The 26,390-nt window shown below is 35.5% G+C and overlaps 1 protein-coding gene across 15 annotated transcripts in view; it reads left to right on the top strand.

Moving 5' to 3' along the window:
* The window catches only part of DIAPH2 (diaphanous related formin 2), a 952,992-nt gene that overhangs the window by 519,263 nt on the left and 407,339 nt on the right, over positions 1-26,390 (top strand). For all 15 annotated transcript variants that reach the window (XM_081565323.1, XM_081565331.1, XM_081565339.1 and 12 more), the window contains one exon: positions 4,071-4,200. In XM_081565323.1, coding sequence (XP_081421449.1) covers positions 4,071-4,200 — 130 coding nt within the window. The remainder of the gene's footprint in view (positions 1-4,070; positions 4,201-26,390) is intronic.

Raw genomic sequence — 26,390 nt, 5'->3', positions numbered from 1 at the left:
GTACCATTTCAGAAAGTTATTAAAGATTAGGTAGATACAGTTAGTATAAATTCAGTTATTAATCTTTATGTGTAACATTTATTGGTCAGATGATTATAATTAAAATCACTCTGTGGTTTATTAACTGGCACTTTATCAGTGAATATAGTGAATTGCTCCATTTTTATTGCTAACATTCACTGATAACTCACTTTATTAAGATATTATAAAATGTTTTTAGCTTTTTCAAATAATTCCAATTTCTGGAGCTATTTGTGATTACGTTGTTTGAAAATATGTACAAGACAGAGGATAATAAGGTGGCCATTTTGTTCATCCTTTTTCATTTTATACTGAGTTAACCTGATGTCAAAACAAAGTCAATTTTATTTATTAGTAAACTAACCCAAACACTTTTGAAGTGATTTTCAACATACTCAGGTTACCTTTATACTACACCAGGAGATGTCTATAGCTAGCGAGTACACTTGGAAGAGCAAATTATTGGATAAATGCCTTTATCCATTAGAAGTGATGAAGATGAATGTTCTTAGTTGCCTTCTGTACTTGACATTGAACCATTCAGTAGGTCCTGAGAGAGGCTATGACTAATGTGTGGGTGGTGTAGATGCAGTAAGAGACACTGAAGACCTGGTAATACAAAGTAAATATACTTTAATATGTAAAAATACTTTGCCCTTATATTTTAATATTATATGTTTATTTTTAAATGATTGGTCTAAGTGTCATGGACATAGAGAAAAATTTTAAAAAGACCACATGTTTGTTGTGAATGTTCCCTGCCAGTTTGAAACCATAAGATGGACTCTTGGTGTAAGGTTATTTAAAAAATAAACATTTCAATACAGATTTAGCAAGTCATCTCCCATATCAACTAAAATATTTCTCAGCTTGACAAGATAAGCATGTGGCCATCTTTGTCCATGCCTTGAAGGCAATGTTAGAATTCTAGGAAAGTCATGCAACTCTGATGACTAATCTTTCTGATTTCAATAAACATATTTAACTGAAATGTTATGGTTCGCTTCTGAGAATTCTGAAAAATAAGCAGTTATAAGCATGCATGTCAAAAAGGCAGTTTTTAAATCACCCACAAGGTTGCCATATGAGCACAGTGCTATTTTTCTATTCTTGTGTTTTCCTTTCCAGTATTGGCCATGTGCATTTTTAAAAAGAAAATTGATATACTTCTACAGTGTGGTGTCCTAAAAAATTGCATGGGTTTTTGTTGTTGGGCTCTGTGTGTGGTTGTCTCTCTGTGTGTAAATAGTTTGTCTCCATAGATTTCATAAAATCCAGATCAATTTCCTTTCCTTTAGAAAGATGTACCTTCAATTTCTTTTAAGTACCTAATGTTTTTCAGTTCACTTAGTCATGTCCGACTCCTTGCAACCTCTTGGACTGTAGCAAGCCAGGCTTCCCTGTTCATCACCAACTCCCAGAGCATACTCAAACTCATGTCCATTGCATTATTGATGCCATCCAACCATCTCATCCTCCGTCATCCCCTTCTGCTCCCACCTTCCATCTTTCCAAGCATCAGGGTCTTTTCCAATGAGTCGGTTCTTCGCATCAGGTGGCAAAGTATTGGAGTTTCAGCTTCAGCATCAGTCCTTCCAATGAATAGTCAGGACTGATTTCCTTTAGGATAGACTGTTTGGATCTCCTTGCAGTCCAAGGGACTCTCAAGTCTTCTCCAACACCACAGTTCAAAAACATCAATTCTTAGGCTCTCAGCTTACTTTATAGTCCAACTCTCACATCCATACATGACTATCGGAAAAACCATAGCCTTGACTAGACGGACTTTTGTTGGCAAAGTAATGTCTCTGCTTTTTAATATGCTGTCTAGGGTGGTCATAGCTTTTCTTCCAAGGAGTAAGCGTCTTTTAATTTCATGGCTGCAGTCACTATCTGCAGTGAATTTGGAGGCCCCCAAAATAAAGTCTCTCACTGTTTCCATTGTTTCCTCATCTATTTGCCATGAAGTGATGGGACCAGATGCCATGATCTTAGTTTTCTGAATGTTGAGTTTTAAGCCAACTTTTTCACTCTCCTCTTTCACTTTCATCAAGAGACTCTTTAGTTCTTCTATGCTTTCTGCCATAAGGGTGGTGTCATCTGCATATCTGAGGTTATTGATATTTCTCCCAGCAATCTTGATTGCAGTTTGTGCTTCATGGTATTTCGCATGATGTACTCTGCATATAAGTTAAATAAGCAGGGTGACAGTGTACAGCTTTCCTTTCCCGATTTGGAACCAATCTGTTGTTCCGTGTCCAATTCTAAGTGTTGCTTCTTGAACTGCGTACAGATTTCTCAGGAGGCAGATTAGGTGCTCTGGTTTTCCCATCTCTTGAAGAATTTTCCAGTTTATTTTAATCCACACAGTCAAAGGCTTTGGTGTAGTCAATAAAGCAAAAGTAGATGTTTTTCTGGAACCCTCTTGCTTTTTCGATTATCCAGTGGATGTTGGCAATTTGATCTCTGGTTCTTCTGCCTTTTATAACTCCAGCTTGAACATTTAGGAATTAAAGTAGTTTGTAAGAAACAAACAAAAAAAGAAAATGTTTATTTCCTTATTGCTTGGAGTAGCCAGCATCCTCTGAAAGGGATGCACTTTGTTAACATATAACACTGTCATCTCAAGTAAAGACCTCTCTTTAGGAAAGTGAACCTCCCATTGAGTCTTCTACAGCTAGGAGCCTGACTTAAGACAAATTGCACTTTAGGTTTTTGTTGCTTTTTGTTCTCATAGCTTATTCTTGAACTGTGTCATTTCAACTTTGTAGTACTTAAAAGTGTTTGGTGCATCAACATAATAATGCAAAATTTTAAATATTTTAACCTGCCTGGGATAAATAGTAATTCCAGAAATCCTAAAAGGAATCATTGTGATCACTTGAATTACCAGCATTATGACTCCTATGGCTGTTTGTTTTGAGCCTTAAGACTAACATTTCTTTTACGTTGTTCATATCATTGGAATCTAACAGTTGTTTAAATAAACTGTAACACAAAAAGTATGGACCTGATTGAGTAAATGTGATTTTTTTTTTCCTTAGCCACTAAAACAATAAGGATTAAATTACTCTGTAATTACCTAAATATCCTCCAAGCCTTTTCATAAGCCTGTTTGTAAAGAATATTCATTTATTTTAAACAGTAGTCCTTAAAGCTAAAACCCCCAAATCAGTATGGACATCAGTGGACAAACCCATCATCTAAGGATTATAGAATTAAAACATCCAATAGAATGAGAAAACTTGATACTCCATGCCATATTTATCCTTTGTTTCTAAGTAAATCCTTGATTTCATTTGTAGCTTAGTCTTGTATGACAGTTATATTAAAGAAAACACTTAGATTCTCATTATAGATTTTTTTTTGTCCTATGCTTTGAAGGTTTTTATCATTCTAACTGCAGCATCTCTTTTCTAGTGTCTCTGAAAAGAAGATAAAATGTGTAAGCAGACAAATAAAATTTGACATATTATCATGGTTGTGTGGTCTGATTGTGTTTATAAATCAGCTTAAAAAGCCTTCAGTTATTCTTTTTCGATGGCCCATGCAAGTAAAGGCACATACAATGCACTTGCTCTTTTATTTTAATTTGCATAGATGATGACTAGAAATAAGTATAACCTCATAGATGCATCCAGCTTTTAAGACTGTATTTATGAGATAATACAAAAACCAAAATGCTGATAACAGATATACACATTAACTTGGACTATTATTATCAATACTTAAGTGGTTGTTCTTTTCTCATGAAAAGAATAGTTCACTTTGCAATCATGATTTATACATTTTAAGAAATACAGATGAAAGTTTATTATTATTATTATTATTATTTACATTTTGGGTCACCTTTCTCTCTTTGAAAATGAGTTCATTTTAAAACACAGCACATTGTTACTAGAGCCCAGTAGGAACTACCCCAGACATTATAAAAAAGTTATATTAATTATAATGAATTGAGGTCATTCATTCATTTATTTTGCTTGTTTTAGTAAAAGTCTATATATTGCTGAAAAATACTAAAAATAGTTATCACTATTCCATTTCAGATCCGAGATACTAAATCAGCAGATCAAAAGACCACCCTCTTACATTTTCTTGCTGAAATTTGTGAGGAAAATTACCGGGATATCCTGAAATTTACTGACGACCTGGAACATGTAGAAAGTGCAAGCAAAGGTAATTGATTTATAACTGGTTTGAAACTACATCCTGCCTAAGTATTATACTTTAAATGGTGATCTATAAGCATTAATCATATTTTTTGTTTGGTTACTGATATAAGAAAAGCAGGAAGATAGTTTTCCTTAGTTTGTATTTGACAACATAGTGTATTTTAATAACCTGCTTTTAACTGACGTTTTGGTTTGTTTTTTTGTTTTTAGCAATTTTAGGTTATTGAAGCTTTTGTATCTCTGATCAGATAGTATGTTTGTTCATTCATTTCATAAACACTTAAGTGTATATTGTTTGCAAAAGAACCATACTGTGGGGCTGTTGGTGATATCAAAATGATTGTGAGATAGTTCTTGCTAGAATGCATTTAAAATCTAGAAGACAAGACATATATACAAATACTTTATAAAACAGAGATGAATAGGAGAAGTGCTACAAGAAAATAGACTGTAGTTTAGATGAGAGGGAAGATACTTTTGAATGGATAGTTAAGTGAAGGCATAGTGAAAGAGGCCGAAAGGGTGAAGTATGAGAATTAGGACTTTTACAGACATGGAAAAGGAGTATGCTGTCCAGAGAGTCAGCACTATCAGCAAGGCACAGTCGCGGAGTGTATTAGGATAGGTGAAAACGTCACTGAGGAAGAACAAAAATGTCTCCAGACTTTAATTTGAACTGATTAGCTTTGTTGGTTAGTGGGTATTTACTTTTGCCAGAAGTTGAAAAGTGAATGAAAGGAAGGATCAAGGAAACATTTTTTTGAAGGTGAAACAATAGATGTGGAGTACATTTTTCCTCTTGGATCAGAAAAGTAAGCAATAAAGCTTATATTTGAAATTGCACTATGATAATTCCACTTCTCTGGAGAAGGAAATGGCAACCCACTCCAGTATTCTTGCGTGGAAAATTCCATGGACAGAAGAGCCTGGAGGGCTACAGTCCATAGGGTCGCAAAGAGTCGGATATGACTGAGTAGAACAGCACAATTCCACTTCTGTGTAACTCTGAAGACTTTCAGTAAGGACTCAAAAGCATGTATGTTTCCTGAGTTTACTACAAACCATATACACTGGTTAGTGTCCTTTGAAGTAGAAAAAAAGTGTGTCTGTAAAACCCAGAATGTCATATGTATAATATTGTTCAGTGGCCAGTGGTCATCTCTGCCATTCTGGTATTGTTGATCACATCCTCAACGTTTTTCTTTAATGAAATTAATGGAATTTCTTTAACTCCTTTAATTTAATGAATATTATAGTTGTTACTGTTGTCTTGTTAGAGGAGAGTAATTATAAGGCTACCTGTAATCCCTCCATTCTCAGCCAAATATGTATTATACTCAGTTCTGTTTCCTACATCTGGGCTTTTGGCAAATCTTTACATAGTTTTCTTTTACAATCTCACCATCTTCTTTCTTCCTATCCATTTTAAGAGCAAAACCTCTCTGATATATTTTGCTTATTTCTGCTTTCGTGTATTCACAAAATGAATGTCATTGTATTCAAAAGACTTTTGCAAGAAATCTTCCTTTCTTACTGTTTGGGCTTCAGCAATCCCCTGTCTCAAGTTATTGTGACTAGTTCTTTTTCTTTCCCTATAAAATTTAGACTCAGAGTTCTCAACTCAACAAGTTCTTACATACATTCCACTTACTTGCATCCCCCTTTCATTTCCTTCTAGTTTTCTTTCAGTGTGCCCAGACATACTTTCCTTTGAGCCATTTTTATTCCTTTCTAATAATGCTATCTCTGTGTATCACACTACATCCTGTGCCTGAGAATCTCAAGTGCCCAGTCCTCTAAGACCCCTGACATTTGTCAAATCGCTGTTTGGGATACATTTCCTTATTTTTATTTAATGTGTTACTACTAAGCCCTTATGAGGAAATACTTGTGAAATTAGACTGCAAGAAAAAAACAGAATGTGGTGTGAAAGGTCAAGCCAATTTCTTCTTTGTAGTTAAATACTTTCCCTCGGTGCTTAAGTTTAGCATGTTTGTTTGCTTAATATAGATTTCAGTCCTGTTTGAATCATATTCGGTCACCTTCGATACTGTGGATATAGCTAGCATATCTATATTCACAGCCAACCAGCAAAAATAAAAATAGATCAACACTATATAGTAATTATTTTCTGTAATCATGGCCTATCTCCTTGTGAAATTACTGCTTATGCAAAGAAAAAAGTACCTTTCTTTTTAAACTGGAGTGGTACAGTAGAGTTGAAACTAGTTAATGATTTTTATATTATTTTTATATTTTTCATATTTAAAGAACGATTGTATGAGTACTAATATCTATCTTTTGTGTTTTCTGTTTTCTTCCTACACCTTTGAAAATCCTCTCTTTTTCATTTTTTTATTGAAGTATAGTTGATTAACAATATTGTGTTAGTTTCAGGTATACAGCAAAGTGATTCTATTATATACATGTGTATATTTTTTCAGATTACTTTCCATTATATAAGATATTGAATATAGTCCTCGTGATATAAACCCTTGTTGTTTATCTTTGTATATATAGTATTGTATGTATATATTCCTCCCCCTTCTAGGTTTTTTGATTATTAAAACCTAAATACCTCTTTTAATAGAATAAGGATCTCTTCTGTCTGGAATAGCAAATAAATGTATTTCAGCTCATTACTTAAGGTATATGCCTCAAATTAACTGACAAAGTAAAAAAAATTACCTTGAAGTGAAAACTAAAAGTAGGTAATATGTGGGATCCATGGAAAAATGTATCTTATAACTGCCTTGGTTCCTTGTAAAGCTAACCATCTAAAATTTATGTGCATCTTGAACGATGAAAGGTGATGGTACAAACTTAGCATATTTTCCTAGAGCTCTGTAACTCAAAGATATTGGGGGAAACCATATCATTTTTACATAAAACAGATATATGTTATGGAGTGGAATGCAAAATTCACATGAATTTTTAAAACAAAACAGATGACTTCAAAGAAATGTCACACTTGCTGCAGATCCCTAGGGGAGTGTATCCAATCTTCTCTTTCATTAGGGGCACTTGGGTGGGAAAAGTTTATGAAGCATTGCCTAAAGAATTGGAAAGTGGTTTTGTTTTGCTTTGATTTCACTTATTTATTGCAGGCAGGGTGGAGGCAAGCAGGCAGAGTGAGGTTTGAGAGTGCCTTCTAAACAGATCATCTCATCACTCTTATGAAGTTCAGAATCAAATAGTACACTGTAATTTTATTACCAGGGGGATTAATAAAATAATATTTCTGTGGCCATTTTCTTCTAGGTTAAATGATAAATCTCCAGATCCTCTCCTTCATGTTTGACATACCAATGAGTCTTTAGAGAGAAAAATAAAAGTTGTTGCTATAGAGAATCTAATGCCTGTAAAATACTGAAAATATATTTGATAAGTCACCATTACCTTTTCCCCAGTGACTAATTTTAAAGTTTATATATATAAAATTATATCTGATAGACCTATAGATCTATATTGTCTAAAGCATTGCTAGTTTGCTAGACCTAGTTTATAAATCCTGTATTGTTTCCCCCCAGCCCCCTCTTCCCATGGCTATCACTATAACTTTCACCTTTGATGACTTTTACAGTTTGATTTAAAACCTTAGTGTTTTATAAGTCAGATCCAGGGATTAAACCGAAAGGATTAGTAAAACTTAATTAAAACTATTCCATTCAAGAAGGGAAAATAATATTAATATATTTGAAGGCACTATTAATCCTAAGTTTTTGCATAAATCTGAAATGGGTTTCCTTTCAGTGAAATTAGTACCATCCTATAAGATAAAAGCTGGTTAAGTATTCTATAAACAGTGTTAGTTTCCTCTGATTTAAATCCACTATTATAAATTTTAATGACCAATCATACCTTTTGCTGTCTGCCATCTTTCCATGTCAGATTAGTAACTCCAATTAGCTGTTTATCCATTCTGAATTCTTCACAAGATTAATAACGATGAAAGTTTAGATTAGAGCAACTACTATAGGGGAAAAATCTGTCAAATGAAGAAAAATAAAAAAGTAAAGTCATAGCAGAGTTTAAAAAGTTGGGGGAATGAGGGAGGGAAAAAAGAAATTTCCGACACTCCAGCACTGACACAAAGTTTAGATTTAATCTAGTCCCTGCCAAAAGTGACCCAAGATGGCATTTAGTCCAAATTCATCATTTTGAAGTTGAACAAACTGAGGCCTAGAATGGTGAAAGAATTGCCCACAATCACACAGTCAATGAATGTTTGCAGACCTTTTGTCTATTATTTTATCACATACATTTCAGTTCAGTTCAGTTCAGTCGCTCAGTCATGTCCGACTCTTTGCAACCCCATGAATTGCAGCCCGCCAGGCCTCTCTGTCCATCACCAACTCCCGGAGTCTACCCAAACCCATGTCCATCGAGTCGGTGATGCCATCCAACCATCTCATCTTCTGTCGTCCCCTTTTCCTCCCGCCCCCAATCCTACCCAGCATTAGGGTCTTTTCCAATGAGTCAACCATTCGCATGAGATGGCCGAAGTATTGGAGTTTCAGCTTCAACATCAGACCTTTCAATGAACACCCAGGATTGATCTCTTTTAGGATGGATTGATTGGATCTCCTTGCAGTCCAAGGGACTTTCAAGAGTCTTCTCCAACACCACAGTTCAAAAGCATAAATTTCTCGGTGCTCAGCTTTCTTCACCGTCCAACTCTCACATCCATACATGACCACTGGAAAAACCATAGCCTTGACTAGATGGACTTTTGTTGGCAAAGTAATGTCTCTGCTTTTAAATACGCTATCTAGGTTGGCCATAACCTTCCTCCCAAGGAGTAAGCGTCTTTTAATTTCATGGCTGCAGTCACCATCAGCAGTGATTCTGGAGCCCAAAAAAATAAAGTCTGACACTGTTTCCACTGTTTCTCCATCTATTTGCCATGAAGTGATGGGACCAGATGCCGTGATCTTAGTTTTCTGAATGTTGAGCTTTAAGCCAACTTTTTCACTCTCCTCTTTCACCTTCCTCAAGAGGCTCTTTAGTTCTTCTTCACTTTCTGCCATAAGGGTGGTGTCATCCGCATATCTGAGGTTATTGATATTTCTCCCGGCAATCTTGATTCCAGCTTGTGTTTCTTCCAGCCCAGCGTTTCTCATGATGTCTCTGCATATAAGTTAAATAAGCAGGGTGACAATATACAGCCTTGACGGACTCCTTTTCCTACTTGGAACCAGTCTGTTGTCCATGTCCAGTTCTAACTGTTGCTTCCTGACCTGCATACAGGTTTCTCAAGAGACAGGTCAGATGATCTGGTATTCCCATCTCTTTCAGAATTTTCCACAGTTTATTGTGATCCACACAGTCAAAGGCTTTGGCATAGTCAATAAAGCAGAAATAGATGTTTTTTTCTGGAACTCTCTTGCTTTTTTGGTGATCCAGCGGAAATTGGCAATCTGGTTCCTCTGCCTTTTCTAAAACCAGCTTGAACATCTGGAAGTTCACAGTTCACGTATTGCTGAAGCCTGGCTTTGAGAATTTTGAGCATTACTTTATTAGCATGTGAGATGAGTGCAGTTGCGCGGTAGTTTGAGCATTCTTTGGCATTGCCTTTCTTTGGGATTGGAATGAAAACTGACCTCTTCCAGTCCTGTGGCCACTGCTGAGTTTTCCAAATTTGCTGGCATATCGAGTGCAGCACTTTCACAGCATCACCTTTGAGGATTTGAAATAGCTCAACTGGAATTCTATCACCTCCACTAGCTTTGTTCGTAGTGATGCTTTCTAAGGTCCACTTGACGTCACATTCCAGCATATCTGGCTCTAGGTGAGTGATCACACCATCGTGATTATCTGGGTCGTGAAGATATTTTTTGTACAGTTCTTCTGTGTATTCTTGCCACCTCTTCTTAATATCTTCTGCTTCTGTTAGGTCCATACCATACATTTCAGTTCCACTTTAATTCCTTCATGGTCTAAAATATACAATAGATATTCATATTTACATATTGGAAAACATGAAGAAAATCAACACTGACCAAATGAAAATTTACTAGAGCATAAATGCCACTTCATCTATATCATGGTCCAATCTCTCTAGCCCCATTTTGACAGAATTACCCTTTCCTTTCTCTGAATTACAGCAGCACTTTAACCTTATTAGTAATACAGCACCTACCAAGTTTGCCTTTTTTTATTTCATTGTATTCTTCTCTCTGTACCTCCTAGGTTGAGTTCCTAAGTGTCAAGAAATATGCCCCGTTTGTCCCAACAGACTCAGTGCTAGCACAGCATCTCAGAGAAGTCAACGTTCAATAAATTGATTACATTGCATCTTTGTGTCTCCTTTTAGTAACACATATATTTCAAAATACGGGAAGTATTTTGAATGTTCCCCAAAATTGTGGGAAGTTTGCAAGTTGCGAATAGTAACCTGAAAATTACTGTTTACTGTAAATACAAGAGGAGAAACAAAATAAGTTGAAATAAAGAGAACATGAGGGCTTAACAGTATTTCCTGGCCCATGTTTTACTGTTTTTCAAGGAGAAAGTTAAACTTGGAAACAATCAAGGTCTTAATGGAGAAGGTCTAAACTTATGGTGGCCACCAAACTGTAAAGGTTTATGGTGAACAGTAAGGATTAAAAGTCTCATGGGAACTAATGGCAGCCAACTGTCTTAATGTAATATCTAACTAACTGCTGAAACTTCTTTTATTCTAATGGTTGAAAAAAATTACTCTCATAATGTCTACTAGATATTTTATTGAACAATCTTTTGAGTTATGGGACAAAACCCTACTGTGTTTAATGCATTCAAGGTACAGTGACTAATAGAACCCAAAATGTATGAACCCATAGGATTTCCTAACAGATTTAAACTTTGAGTTTTGCTCTGATCTTAGAAGCACAGAATGATGATAAACCAATGTTACAAAATGTCAACAGGATTGACTTTACTTAGATGTTAGTAGTCTGAGTAAAATTCAGTATGCATCATACTACTACATCATTTTAATTAAAAAGTTAAATTGTTTGTTTAGCTTTATTTGGGCTTTTCCTACACCATTTCAAATAATTTTGATGAATGAATTGTCTTCTGTCATATTTACACCATAAATATCTTGTAAAAATTTAGAAGAATATTAAATGTTAGGTTTTAAGGAATCTAATCCATACATTTTCCTCTTTGATATACTTCTTTCTTCTTTACTGTTACCAAGTCACCCCAATTTCTCTTAAACAAAGTGAATTTCTTTAAAAGAATTCAAATCATCAGCAGTCATGCATAGAAAATATATTTTCAACCTGAAATGTCAAAAGGACTTAGTAAAGAAAGTCATGTTTTCTTGCTGATCAGTAATCTAATCATTACCAACCAGTGTGTTGAATTCATAACATATAAACCATCTAATTCATTTTCATTTCTAGAGAAAACTGTGTTAAAAACATTATCTTCAGGGAACAGTGAAAGGAAGCAGAGACCATGGTCATTTGGACTTGAGTTAAATGCTTCAATATAAGTCAACATTTTTTTATAGACCTATAGGCATTTGTCAGGATACTTTAGCTTCTGGAACCCAGAATCTCTGCTGGAGAATTGTATGCATAGTTCATCTGTCTCATACCCACATTCTTGCCCAGCCTGTCTCAGCACCTGCATACTTGCGTGCTCAGTCACTTCAGTCATGTCCAGCTCTGTGCTTCCCCATGGACTGAAGCCCACCAGGCTCCTCTGTCCATGGAATTCTCCAGGCAGGAATACTGGAGTGGGTTGCCATCCCCTCCTCCAGGGAATCTTCCTGACCCAGGGATCAAACCCAGATCTCTTAGGTCTCCTGCATTGGCAGGCAGGTTCTTTACCACTAGCGCCTCCTGGGAACCCTATTTTTCCTAACAGCAAGTTCTCCCTCTTCTCTCAGCCCTTCTGAACATAAGGTATGAAGACTTCCCCAATTGTTTTGGCTTTCAGGGGTCTCTCACTTCCCCTCTTCTTAGTTTGGTCTTTGATCCTATACTCTTTGCATTACAATATCCTAAACTCTTTTGCATAATGGCTGTATCCTGGTGTGATGCTTCCTGAAATAATGTATGTTATCATAAGTCTGCCTTTTTAAGGGAGATGCTAACACCCTATTGGCATAGTAAATTCAGCTCAGTGAGTGGTTTTGAAACCTCCACCTGATCTTAGCTATCTTTATTTAAATCCAGTGAAACTTTCTGAATACTTAAAATAACTAAAATATATCTGTAGATGTTTAATTCAACTTTACACATTAGTCACAGTGTTCAAAATTTTTCTTTAAAAGTAGCTATTTAAGGCAAAACTAATCTATGGTGTTAGAAATCATTGTTAATTGTTATTTTGGGGGTGGGTTATTGTATGGAAGGGGACATGTGAGGGCCTCTGGGGTGCTGGTCACATTCTGTTTCTTGATCTGGATCCTGGTGACATGGGTGTTTTCAGTTTGTGAAAATGCATTCAACAGGTCACCTGTGTGCACCATGGATGAATGTTTCAACAAGGCATTTTTTAAAAGCCAGTCATTTGTATTTTTAAAATGTGTAATGAGTGATGAAAAGTGAGAATGGTATTACATGTTAATTCAAAAGGTCCTCATGTTTTTACCTGTGCTTAATGATCCCACGCATTATGTAAATAACTGCTTTCAGAGTTGATCTGATGGTATTATAAATAATTACTGTTTTTCAGTAAGTTGTATGTCACTTAAGGATTTTATCAAAGTGTCTTTTAGTCTGAGAGTGAATGGATAGGCTCTAGTATTTAAAAAAACAAAATCAAGCACGTTTTATACCATGTTAACATTCAGAGTGATCTTTTCCGTAGCTGTTGTCAGTATTATGCTGTCTAGTATATCGTTGAATCTTAACATGTCCTGAGCACATCCTGAGTTATAATTTTCACCAAGAACCTGTCATTGTTGTCATTGTTATCATTGTGTCTTTGCTTCAATGTCAGGAAAGAGGATATGTGGGAATATTGCTCATTTTAATCTCATTGTGGATTCAAGCTTGCTAGTTGAAAAGTGAATATTCATACAGCAAATGTTATAATGTGATTGACTCCTGAAGTAAAATACAGGGACATATTTGATGTAAGAAGCTCAAGGATTGATGTTAAGTAGTAACGTCAGGATAGAGAGGGAGAATAAGAGAAGAAGGAAGAATGAAGGAAATGAAGAAAAAGCCAGTTCTCTGTAGCCACAGCAGAGTCACAGTAAGAGGCAGCTCCTGTCCTGACTGGAGATTCCTTTGTACCACTAGGGGAAATTGGTAGAATCTGTTAAGCAAGGTGGTTAATGTCATTGCAGTTTTTACCACTACCAGTTCTGATGGATTCATCAGTAAGGATTAACCTGGTTTAGGAATGTAAGGGCTGCAGATTTGGGAAGAGTAAAGAACAGTGTCAGATCTACCTAATAAGTTGCCTCGATTTTCCACTTTTTACATATTTCAAATATGGCTTGAACACAGGGACCAAGTCACCGGGACTACACAGCTGGTATGATTTCTTGAACTGAACTGGGTCTTTTTCTGGAGTTTGGATTCTGCAAGTTGATGTGGTAAATTATAGTAAATAGCAAACATAATATTTTCTTATTCTAATTTTATATGATATAAACTCCTTTAGAGTATTTCCATGTTAAACAATAGGAATGGAGCTGGCATTTTTATTAGCAGATGCATTGAGAGAGGGGAAAAAACTCTGACTCCTAATGGGAGCTATTAATAATAGCTCTGTGGCAAATAATTCTGGTACAGTCATATCTGAAAGAAACATGCTGGAAATAATATGGCCAAGGACGAGAATCATAACACATATATTTTTTAGTTTCAACTTAGTTGCTATCTACTCGGTGAATCATAGTTTTGCCATTTAACCTCTCAGTGCCTGTTTCTTCATTGTACAATAACATTTCTTAATTTGAAAAATAGAGATGGTCATATTTATCCCTCAGGTGATTATGATAATAATTAGGTATTCTATATGGACATGCAGTAAGAGAAAATTGTTATATATAAACAGTGATTTATTATTCAAGCTTTCCAGGTAATCTTGATCAGGTATTTTATGTTTGTTCAGTCCCATTTTAAAAATGAAGGTCAAAATTCACTTATTAAAACATAAAGCACTCTGAAATAATGTATTAATATTATGTTACTAATTTTATTTTCCTTACATGTTCTTTTACTTTTTTCCATCTTGTAGTCCTTACAAATTACTGTAAAAACATGGTTACCTAGGCTCGTCTTATTTTGACTGGCGTCTCTAAACTTTGATGGGATAATCATTATTCCACATTTAAGTGTTGATCACAAAATTTTCAATATTATATTTTTGATATGATTTCTTTGTCCTCAGTATGTGTAAACATGGAAGACAAGAAAGAGCATGTAGTTTTATTGAATATTCTAAATAGTTAAAATTTTAGCTACTTCTATATCCCTTATTCTTTTCATTATAAGAACCCTAAGGGTAAAATTAAAAAGATAGTTGAAAAAGATATAACATTTTTATTTGTAAATTTAAGGCAAACCAAGAAAGCAATATAAACCTTGACATACTGTGTATTTTAATGGGAACATTAATTAGTATAACTAGAAACCCTCAATGAAATCATACAGTTATTAGTGTACTTTAAAACTATAGTAAACTTTTAAATATATAAAATGGCATTGTTAGGATTTAGGGTTTCATTCAATTGATTTTTCTTTCTGCATTTTCACAGGGAATAGTAACATAGCCTGTGATGATGAACAAATAATAAATATCTCTATTGCCCACCCTTCTTGAGGGATATGATAGCCAACTAAACACTTGTTTATTTAATTCTAATAGTATAAAGATTTGCAGTTTCTGAGTTGCACATGTATGTCCCTTGTTTTAAATATATCACTTTTCTTCAGTTATCTATTCTGTGGAAGTGTGGACATGCTTTAAATTATTTTGGACATTTATTCATGCATCTTTTACTAGTAGAAATCCCACTGAATAGGAGTTCTTCAAAGGAAAACATTATCTCTTAAACTTCTATTAATTATTTCAGTTGATATCCCAACTTATTTAGAAATTCATTAAAAAAATAGTTCTAATAAATGTGCCATCCATGTGTACAAATGGTTGTTGTTGTTGTTTAGTCACCAAGTTGTGTCTGACACTTTTGTGACCCCTTCGTCTGTAGCCCACCAGGCTCCTCTGTTCATGTGATTTCCCGGGCAAAAATACTAGAGAAGGTTGCCATTTCCTTCTCTAGGGGATCTTCCTGAGCCAGAGATCAAACTCAGGACTCCTGCATTGGCAGGTGGAGTCTTTACACTGGGCCACCAGGAAAGCCTGGACAAATGGTACATGGACTGAATGTTCTCAGAAGACAAACGTAACAAAAATGTTCAGCCTCATAATATGCCCATAATATGCAACTGTCCAGCTATTGTAATGACAAAATTAAAAAAAAAAAAAAGCTATCATATATTCAATGCTGACACAGGTGGTATAGGGGAGATACTTATGCATTAATGGCACAAGTTCAAGATGACCTCGATTTTTCAGAAAGCAAAATGTGTCAAGAGCATCAAACTAATTGCAAACATTTAATTTGTCCTAAGAAGATGATCAGAAATGGATACCAAGATTTATGTACAAAAATTTCATTTGTAACATTAACAGTGAATAATTGGAAATAAAGAGCTAAGAATTCAGAGAACTAATAAAATGAATTATATAACATATACATAATGTAATATATTTTGAATAAAATGAAACCTTCAATGAATTTAATGACATGGTGAATACAAATAATATATTAATAATAAATTTAAATAAAATCATATACAGTAAGATCCAAATTGTATTAATTATAATGCACATAACAGCAATACTTGTTGTCAGTTTTTCTGTGTATCCTCTGGGTATATATTTAATTGATTCTTTTTATTTGCAGTAGTTACATTCTATAAAGTCATCATAAACATTGAATTAGGGAATATTGAATCATTGCTCCTAAGGGAAATACAGAGTTAGGTTCCTGTGAGCCTCTGGTCACACAATTTTCATCAAGCAATCAATACATAACCTTGTTTATATGTGTTTCTGTTTAAAAATACCTTATTTTATGTATACCGTTGATTCATTAATATTGAACTCACAGCCAATAGCACTATAACTCACGCCCAGATGAAACCTATTTAGTACTCATATATTCTCTCTAACACACATCACAGCCTTCTTAGGAACATTAGACAGCACTTTAACACTCCTACTGGGGATCATTTTAAGAAGAAAAACCACTGAAAACACAAAAATGAGAAAAATGTGTTTACTAAATAGATTGCAAAAGGACACTTGTTTATAGTATGAGAGCTGAAACAAGAAGGCAGAGGGTCCCCTTGTTCAACCTCAATTGGAAATGCTTGCCCATGATAATTCAAATTTTTCACCATTCTACACGTATGCATTTCTCTGAATGACCACAAAATCACCGTTAAGTATTGATGTTGTTGCTTCAGTCGTGTCCAACTCTGTGCAACCCCATGGATAGCAGCCCACCATGCTCCTCTGTCCATGGGATTCTCCAGGCAAGAACACTGGAGTGGGTTGCCATTTCCTTCTCCTAAGTATTGATGGGGGTTACATATAAATTTTAGCAAGTAGGCAAATTCACAAATAGGGAATCCATAAACAAAGTTCTCGTTTTCTTGGGAAAAACAGACAAACATAATTCAATTCAGTCAAGAGTGCTATGAAGATAAAGCAAGATAAGAGAATAGAGCATGACAGAGTGCTCTGTAGTATTATGTATAGTGGTCAGGGAAGCCTCTTTGTGGAGGTAACCTTTGTCCAGAAATTTGATTAAAGTGAAGTAACAAGTCATGTTCATATCTCAGTCAAGAACACTGCAAGCAGGGCAAACAGCAAATGCAAAATTCCCTGAGTCTTCAAAGTGTATGATGTAGTTGAAGGAGAATAACGAGCCAGTGAGTGGTGCAGGGAAAGTGATAGCAAAAGAGATTAGAGGTGTAGCCACAGGTAAGAGCATGTATGATCTTGTAGGCCCTGGAATGGACTTTTGGCTTTTATTCAAGGTCTGACCAGAAACTAGTAGCAGGTTGAGAGTATGGGAATGATGAGATCTGACTTATGTTTAAAAGAATCATTCAGACTGCCAAGTGGAGAAATGGATTGCCATATGGAAAGAGTAGTGGGGGATCAGGAGACCATTGAAGTTGATCAGGTGAAGAAAGATATCAGCATCAATTAGGATGAGTGGTGGACCCTCTGAAAAGTGGAAAGATTAAACCCTCTGACTTTGCTTATAAATAGGATGAGGAGTGTGTTAGTATGATTCTTCAAAAATGACTCCAAAGGTTGTGAATAGAGCAGCTGAAATAAGATGGATTTGCCATCAATTGAAATGGAGAAGACTGTGGAAGGACTGAGTTTGGGAGTTGGGGATATCTGGAGTTCAGATTTGGTCATAATAAGGTTTTGATACCTATCCGAAAGACAGAGAAAGCTAGAGATAGACATTTGAAAGTGATCAGGACATAAGATAGTGGTTGCATGCCTGGTTCCCAGGTGGCTCAGTGGGTAAAGAATCTGCCTGCAATATAGGAGATTTAGGTTTGATCCCTGGCTTGGAAGGATTCCCCTGGAGGAGGGCATGGCAGTCTACTCCAGTATTCTTGCCTGGAGAATCCCACGGACAGAGGAGACTGGCAGGCTATAGTCCATAGAGTTATAAGAGTCAGACATGAATGAAGCAAATTAGCACAGTTAGTGATTAACATGCATGAAATGGTATGCAGTGTTCTGGTGTTGAGAGGATCTGCAAGTGCGCAAAGATTTTTCACCCGGATAGTCTTGTATTTTTAATGTATGATTATTTTTATTTACTTTGTAAATCTTTAGTTCCGATATCTTCTAATCAGAACTCTGAACATATTGAAATTATTAAGATAAAAGCATTGAGGAAAATGGACACCTTTTGGTGGCATTAAGACTCTGCCACCATGTACTACTCACTGTATTTTTTTATTGAGTTATGATTGACAAAAATGGTGTATTTATTATGTTGTACAATGTGATGTTTTGATAAATTCATATATAATGAAATATAATGAATAGCATAATCAAACTAATTAACAGTTCATCATCTCACAGAATTACCCTGTGTGTGTATGTATGGTGAGAATATTTGAGATTACTCTCTTAGAAAATTTTGAGTGTTCAATACATTATTATTAACTGTGGTCACCATCTGGATTATTAGGTTTCTAGAGCTTATTCATCTTACAACTGAAAGTTTGTGCCCTTTGATAAAAATCTCCCATTTTCTTCTACCCAATATTCACCCAAAACTCTGGTAACCAGCTGTCTACTCTCTGATGATATGAATTCAATTTTTTTTATTTCACATATAAATGAAACAGAATATTATTCAGCCTTAGAAGAGAAGGAAATCCTGCCATTTGTAACACCATGAATGAATCCAGAGGAAATTATGCTCAGAAGCCAGACACAGAAAGAGAAATATTTCATGATCTCAATTATATGTGAAATGAAAAAAAAATTGAACACATAGCACCAAAGACTGCTATGTGTATGTATGTATGTATGTGTACTTTATATATAAAATTTTCCTGATACATTCATCTGTCAATAACAGGTTCTTTCCCTGTCTTGCCTACTGTGAATAATGCTGTAATGAATATGGGGGTGCAGATACCTCTATAAGATACTGATTTCTTGTCATTTGGATATATATGCAGAAGTGGAATTACTGAATCATATAGTACTTCTATTTTTAAGTTTTTGAAGAACCTCCATACTGTTCTCCATAGTAGCTGTACCAATTTACATTCCCACCAACAGTGTACAGGGATTCCCTTTTCTTTACATGCTTGCCAAGGCCTCCTGTCTTTTGACTTTTTTATAATAGCCATCCTAACAGGTATATGATGATAATCTCATTGTGGTTTTGATTTGTATTTCCCTAATGATTGGTGGGGCTTCCCTGGTGGCTCAGACGGTAAAGAATCTGCCTGCAAGGCAGGAGACCTGGGTTCGACTCCTGGGTCGGGAAGATCTCCTGGAGAAGGGAATGGCAAACCCACTCCAGTATTCTTGCCTGGAGAATTGCATGGACGGAAGAGCAATGTTGATCACCTTTTCATATAACTGTTGACCATTTGTATGTCTTCTTAGGAAAAATAGCTTTTCACGTCCTTTGCCCATTTTTTAATTGGGTTGTTTGGTTTTCTGCTGTTGACTTACATGCATACATTCCTTATATATTTTAGATATTAAACCCTTATCATATCTATTGTTTCCATATAGTTTTTTTTCCCTATTTTGTAAGTTCTCTTTTCATTTTGTTGATTGTTTCCTCTCCTGTGCAGAAGCATTTTAATGAAATTCCTCCTGTTTATTTTTTGTTTTCTTGTTTGTACTTTTGATATCAAATCTAAAAATTTAGTGCCAAGACCAAATTTCAAGCAGATTTTCCACTATCTTTTCCTCTAAGAGTTTTATAATTTGAACTCCCCACCATAATTTTTTAATTTTTCTTGTATTGAAGAATAATTGCTTTACAATATTGTGTTGGTTTCTGCCATATATCAACATGAATTAGCCATAGCTATACACACATGTCCCCTCTCTCTTGAACCTCCCTCCCACCTCCCACCACTTCCTACCCTCTAGGTTGTTACAGAGCCGCAGTTTGGGTTCCCTGAGTCACACAGCAAATTTCCATTGGCTATCTTTTATATATGGTAGTGGATATACTTCCATGCTACTCTGTCCATTCGTCCACCCCCAGCCTGTGTCCATAAGTCTGTTCTCTATGTCTGTATCTCCACTGCTGCCCTGCAGATAGGTTTATCAGTACCATCTTTCTAGGTTCCATATATATTTGTTAATATATGATATTTATTTTTGTCTTTCTGACATACTTCACTCTGTATAATAGTCCTCAGTTCATCGACCTCATTAGAGCTAATTCAAATACAGTCCTTTTTATGGCTAAGTAATATTCACTTGTGTATATGTACCACAACTTCATCTGTTCATCTGTCGATGAACATCTAGGTTGCTTCCATGTTCTAGCTGTTGTAAACAGTGCTACAGTGAACATTGGGGTACATGTGTCTTTTTCAATTTTGGTTTCCTCAGGGTATATGCCTAGCAGTGGGATTGCTGGGTCATATGGTAGTTTTATTTCTAGTTTTTTAAGAAATCTCCATACCGTCTTCCATAGTGGCTGTATCAATTTACAGTTTTACCAACAGTGCAAGAGGGCTCCCTTTCTCCACATCCTCTCCAGCACTTGTTGTTTGTGGATTTTTTGATGATGGCCATTCTGTCTGGGGTGAAGTCCAACCATCTTATCCTCTTTCATCCCCTTCTCCTCCCACCTTCAATCTTTCCCAGCATCAGGGTCTTTTCCAATGAGTCAGTTCTTCGCATCAGGTGGCCAAAGTATTGGAGTTTCAGCTTCAGCATCAGTCCTTCCAATGAATATTCAGGACTAATTTCCTTTAGGATGGACTAGTTGGCTCTCCTTGCAGTCCAAGGGACTCTCAAGAGTCTTCTCCAACACCACAGTTCAAAAGCATCAATTCTTCAGCTCTCCTCCTTACCTTCTCATTGACCCAAGATCATAAAGATAATCTCTTGAAGCTCCAGTACTTTGGCCAACAACTCCCTGAGTCCACCCAAACCCATGTCCATCGAGTCGATGATGCCATCCAGCCATCCCATCCTCTGTCGTCCCCTTCTCCTCCTGCCCCCAATCCTTCCCAGCATTAGGGTCTTTTCCAGTGAGTCAGCTCTTCGCATCAGGTGGCCAAAGTATTGGAGTGTCAGCTTCAACATCAGTCCTTCCAATGAACACCCAGGACTGATCTCCTTTAGGATGGACTGATTGGATCTCCTTGGAACTGATAAATAAACCTTGTATAGACTTATGCCAGTAAAAAAAAAAAAATAGATTAAAGTAGCCAGCAGAATTCATGCCACAGATGTGTTAGTATTAAGGGAGAAAAGGGGGGCAAAAATTTAACAAGATTGTAACAAACCTAACACTGACATTAGTGAAAAGAGTAACAACTTACTGTATTTCTAATACCAAAGGACATAATGGAGGAAAACAATATACAGCCGAGTCATGGGCCTGTGGTGTGAAGCACATAAATAATTTGGGCATACATTCTGTGTGTAGATCTGAATGCTTTTACTACTAGCAATAATTAAAGCATGCCAACTTTGTTTGACTTTGTCTTAAGTAGTTGTTTCACAAGTTTTAAGTATTATTTCTTATTATTATCAGTATGTTATATTTAATATGCAACCATTATTTATGTTTAAAACATAATGAGTACATATTTTTCTGATAGGTGTTCATGTCTAGTGGATTTATTTTTTGCAGTATGAAGAATCTTTGACGAATTGGTTAATAACATTTGGTCTTCCAAAGTCTCCCTGTGACATTCTTTTTATTAAATGTACCTGTTGTAGGAAAGGAAAGAATTTATTTTCTCCACCCTCCCAAGTTCTCTGTCTGGGGCCCAGTGAATTAGACTGACAAAAGACAGATTAACAAGAGGAAAACAAACAGAAGTTTATTAACATGTGCATACTCAAGGGAGTATTCAGTGGTGAGTAATTCAAAAGGGTGGTTAGAAAGTGGGGTTTAATAGCATCCTAACAAGTGAACAATACATTTTGTAGAGAAGTGACTAGACAAAGGAAAGGGATTTTGAGCTTCTAGGCACAGCAAATTGTGAGGAGGTAAATAAATGTATGGGGAGAATTAATGGAAGGTAAAAGCCCATTAGTGAGGTTTATTCCATAAATTCTTCAGTTGCTATTTCTAGGCTGATAAAAGTTCAGAGTTGTCTCCAGTGATTGAAAGTCATCCTGACTTTCCTGTGTGTGTGTGTGGTAGGCAGGATATGTGTGTGTGGAGGCAGGAAACAGAGTTTTTCTCCTGTATCCTTCTTTTTCATTGTCACCAGCTCAAAATAATCCTTATGTCAAAGTGGCATATTCTGGGGTGACATATTCTGCTACCCTTCACTGTCGTGTACACTTTGTCCAATATTATGGAAGTGAGCAAGAAAAAGTAATTCTTACAATACACACAAATTCTATCATTGTTTTATTTTGACTAAATTCCCCATATCTTTAACATGATTGATCATGTTTTAATACAAATATGATGATATGGAAGTTAAAGACTGCCATTAAGAATGGTTTCCTGGAGTTTTCTTTGTGAGAAGATTTTTTTGTTTTGTTTTGTTTTTTTAACTACAAATTTAACTTCTTTGGTAAATACAGGGCTATTAAAGTTATCTATTTCTTCTTGACTGAGATTTAGTAGTTTGACTCTTTCAAGGAAATTGTCCATATCATCTAAGTTGTAGAATTTATTGACATAAAGTTGTTCTTAATAGCCACTTACCTTTTAATATTTATAGAATCTGTAGTGAGATCCCCTCTCTCATTCTTAATTTGTGTTTTCTTTATTTTTTTCTAATCAGTCAGCTGCTGCTTAGTCGCTTCAGTCGTGTCCGACTCTGTGTGACTGTGGCCTCTAGCCTGTCAGGCTCCTCTGTCCTTGGGATTCTCTAGGCAGGAGTACTAGAGTAGGTTCTAATCAGTCTAGCTGGAGGTTAAAAAAAAATTTCTTGGTAAACTTTTATTTTTCTTAAGATTGGTAACATTAAAATATGGGCATAGAATATAATTCAGTTAAATAAAAATTGTCTGCTGTGCATAATACTCTGTCTAGATACTTGTTTAGTTGCTCAGTTGTGTACAACTCATTGCTACCTCATGGACTGCAGCATGTCAGGCTTCCCTGTCCTTCACCATCCCCGTCTGTCTACATATTGCATGGTGACAAAAAAACAAGTGAGACTGAGTCCCTACCCTCTAAAGATAATCTAGTATAGCAGTTAGCTCCATATACTGCTTGTTTTCTTTGTCTAATCTATCCATCCTTTCCCCCTTTGTTTTATGGTGTCCATTCTTTTCTTCATATGCTGGATTATTGGCCATATTTATTTGTAGATTTCCTTCTGATAATTCTGATATCTGTAGTTCTTAAAGTATAAATCCCATCCTTTGTTATTTCTGCTATCTCTTAGTGTGGTTGGTTTGTTCACAGGATATATAATTTCTACTTGGGAGCTTACCTTCAGGAGAAATTGTTTTTTTCAAAAGTTCCAGATACTCTTGTTGTGGAGATACCATATGAAGCAGTTTCTGTTTTTCTGCCTCTAAGTTTTACCCGTTTTTGTATTGATTTTTCAATATAGTTTTCCCACACAGGTTGGTTAGGCATGCCTTTCTACTTTTCTACCCACTGCTTAGTTCCCTGTCACATACCTCAGCAAGTGGCTGAAGGTTCTCTAGACCTAATTTTCCAGATAGGACCACATTTTCAGACTCCTTTTTTCTCAGGGAACTCAGTTCCAGCTCCTCATGTACAAGAAGTTTGTGTCATAAATTTTCTTCCTTATGTGATATTAAATCCCTGGTCTTTATGGTTTAGTTCCATTTTCCTCTTGGCCCAACTGTAGCTTCTTATCAGAACTTTTTTTTTTCTTTTATAATTTTTATAGTAAGTTTCTTGCCCCTGAGACTTTGCCAATTGTAATTTTAAACCTGTTTTTTTTTTCCCTTAAATATTACATAGAATAACTTGAATGACAGTAATAGCTTCTCATATTAGCTTATGATATCATTTTGTTTGGTAGAATATTGTCAAGAATGACAATGTAACTTTACCGAAGTTGTATTTTTAATGAGTGAAGTGGTTCAGTGTATGTATTAGTTGATTCAGAAGCTTTTTTCCCCAACTTTATTGACATTATTAACATATAAAATATAAGTTTAAGGTAAACTGATGTGAGATGATTTGATACACCTGTATATTACAATAATTGCTATAATAAGGGTGTTTAATACCTCTATTCCCTCACAAAAAAATTTCCTTTTTTGAGTATGTTGTGATATCTAAAATCTCTGATTTCAGATAAGTAAGCAATAAAATAAAGTATAATAGACTAAGTAAAAACGCAGAGCAACCATTCCATATTCCTCTAAGTCCTAGTTATCTTGGCTGGAGTACCTTCAACTGGAAAGTTATATGACTGTATCTATACATGCCTATCTTTCCTACTTTTTGAGAAAAAAATTATATAAAATGCCCCTCCCTCCAGTCTTTATTGTCTGTCAGCAAAAGTGAGGCAGACTTATCATTCTGAGTGAACACTACTCTTTATTTTTAATCAAAAAGAGAGACTGCATTGCCTTAGCAAAACTGAAATGATCAACTCTGAGCACTGCATCAAATTTAGAAACATATGTCTTCATACTCATTGGCTTTACTGTTTGAGTGACTTTTAGCTTCTCAGATGTGTGCCTATTACCAGCTTTCTTGTGCTAAATAATTCTTTCATATTCTTGACGACTAGTTCTTAGAAGTCTTTGTTAATCTTTTTGATATTTAAGAGTAAATTTGCATTCTCCTCTTTATCCTTTCACCTAATACATGAATGATAGGTTCTGGTTTATACCGTAATTGGTATAAAAGATGATATGTGTGTGTGTTCACTTGTGGCCAACTCTTTGTGACTCCATGGACTGTAGACCGGCAGGCTCCTCTGTTAATGGAGTTTTTCAGGCAAGACTACTAGAGTGGGTTGCCATTTCCTACTGCAGGGGATCTTCCTGACCCAGGGATCTTTTGAGTCTCCTGCATTAGCAGGCAGATTCTTAGCCACTAGTGCCACCTGGGAAGCCCTATGTATACATCGTGTGGTTTGTTATATGGTCCTCCATCATTTATCTGTTCTCATGATACCCAGGGCATCATAAAAACAAAAGGGAAACTGAAACAGAGGACTGGATGGATGCTAAGTTGCTTCAGTCATGTCTGACTCTTTGCGACCCCATGGACTGCACAGCACGCCAGGCTCCTCTGTCCATAGGATTCTCGAGGCAAGAATACTGGAGTGGGTTGCTTTACCCCAGGGGATCTTCTTGCCCTAGGGATCAAACCCCTGTCTCTTATGTCTCCTGCATTGCCATGCAGGTTCTTTACCACTAGCACCACCTGGGAATCAGGAGGATATTACAGTACACGTGTTGTATTTCATTCTTTCAACAAACATTTATTGAATACTGCATATATACCAGGGATTATGCTAGTCACTGGTGATACATTAGTGGTTAAGGGAGATGTAGTCACTGCCTTCTTGGTGCTTACAGTCTCATAGGGGAGACAGATTAGAAAAAAATAATATAACTATTGACTTTAATATATGCTAGTAAAGAAACATATTGGGTGCAAAAATGGACAAAAATACTGTGAGGTGGGTGTAACAGGAGGGTTACTTCTTATATATATACATATATATATATATATATATATATATATATATAATTGAAGTATAATTGACTTACAATGTTTCAGGTGCACATCAAGGTGATTCAGTTATACAAATACACATATATTATTTTTGAAATTATTTTCCATGTTATTACAAGATATTGACTCTAGTTCCCTATGCTATACAGTAAACTTTTGTTTCTTGTTGAATATATGTTTCTTTTAATTAGAAATCTAGCATTCTGTTCATAGTAAGTCAGACAAGTGGAATCAAAATGTCATATTTTTTTTTAGTTAGGCAAACATTCATAAGTTTTATAAAATATATATATATTATACATATTTATATATGTATACAAAAGCTTTTCTACTACACTTGATAAAGGCTTGAGAAAGAACATCAAAAAAAGCAGAAGAAAGGAGAAACTAGAGAACATAAACTAAATGAAATGGGAGCACTGAATATGAAATAGAAAAAGTGAAACAAACTAGATAAAAGTAAAAGATTATCGTATTGTCCAGTTGTTTTTAAATATGACTACTTATTAGAAACGTATCTGGAGCTCTGGGGAAAAAAAGCAATAGCAGAGCATTTGTATTTTTCCGAAAAATTAATAATAGGTTTAAAAATTTTAAAGTTAAAATTAAAAAAAGAGAAAAGGAAAAAAAAAAAAAAAGGAAAACTCCATAGAACTGCAAAAGCCCAACAAAGAGGCAGAGGTTTATAACAACAATAAAAAATGTGACTGAGAAAAAAAAGTTCAAAAGCTTAATTGGATTTCATAGTGCCAATAAAATGGGCAACTACA

Source organism: Giraffa tippelskirchi, chromosome X (genome assembly GCF_054371585.1).
Source record: "Giraffa tippelskirchi isolate mGirTip1 chromosome X, T2T-mGirTip1v1.2.pri, whole genome shotgun sequence".
Classification (NCBI taxonomy): domain Eukaryota; kingdom Metazoa; phylum Chordata; class Mammalia; order Artiodactyla; family Giraffidae; genus Giraffa; species Giraffa tippelskirchi.
The sequence above is the reverse complement of the archived record's forward strand: the minus strand, read 5'-3'. Positions and strand labels throughout refer to the sequence as shown.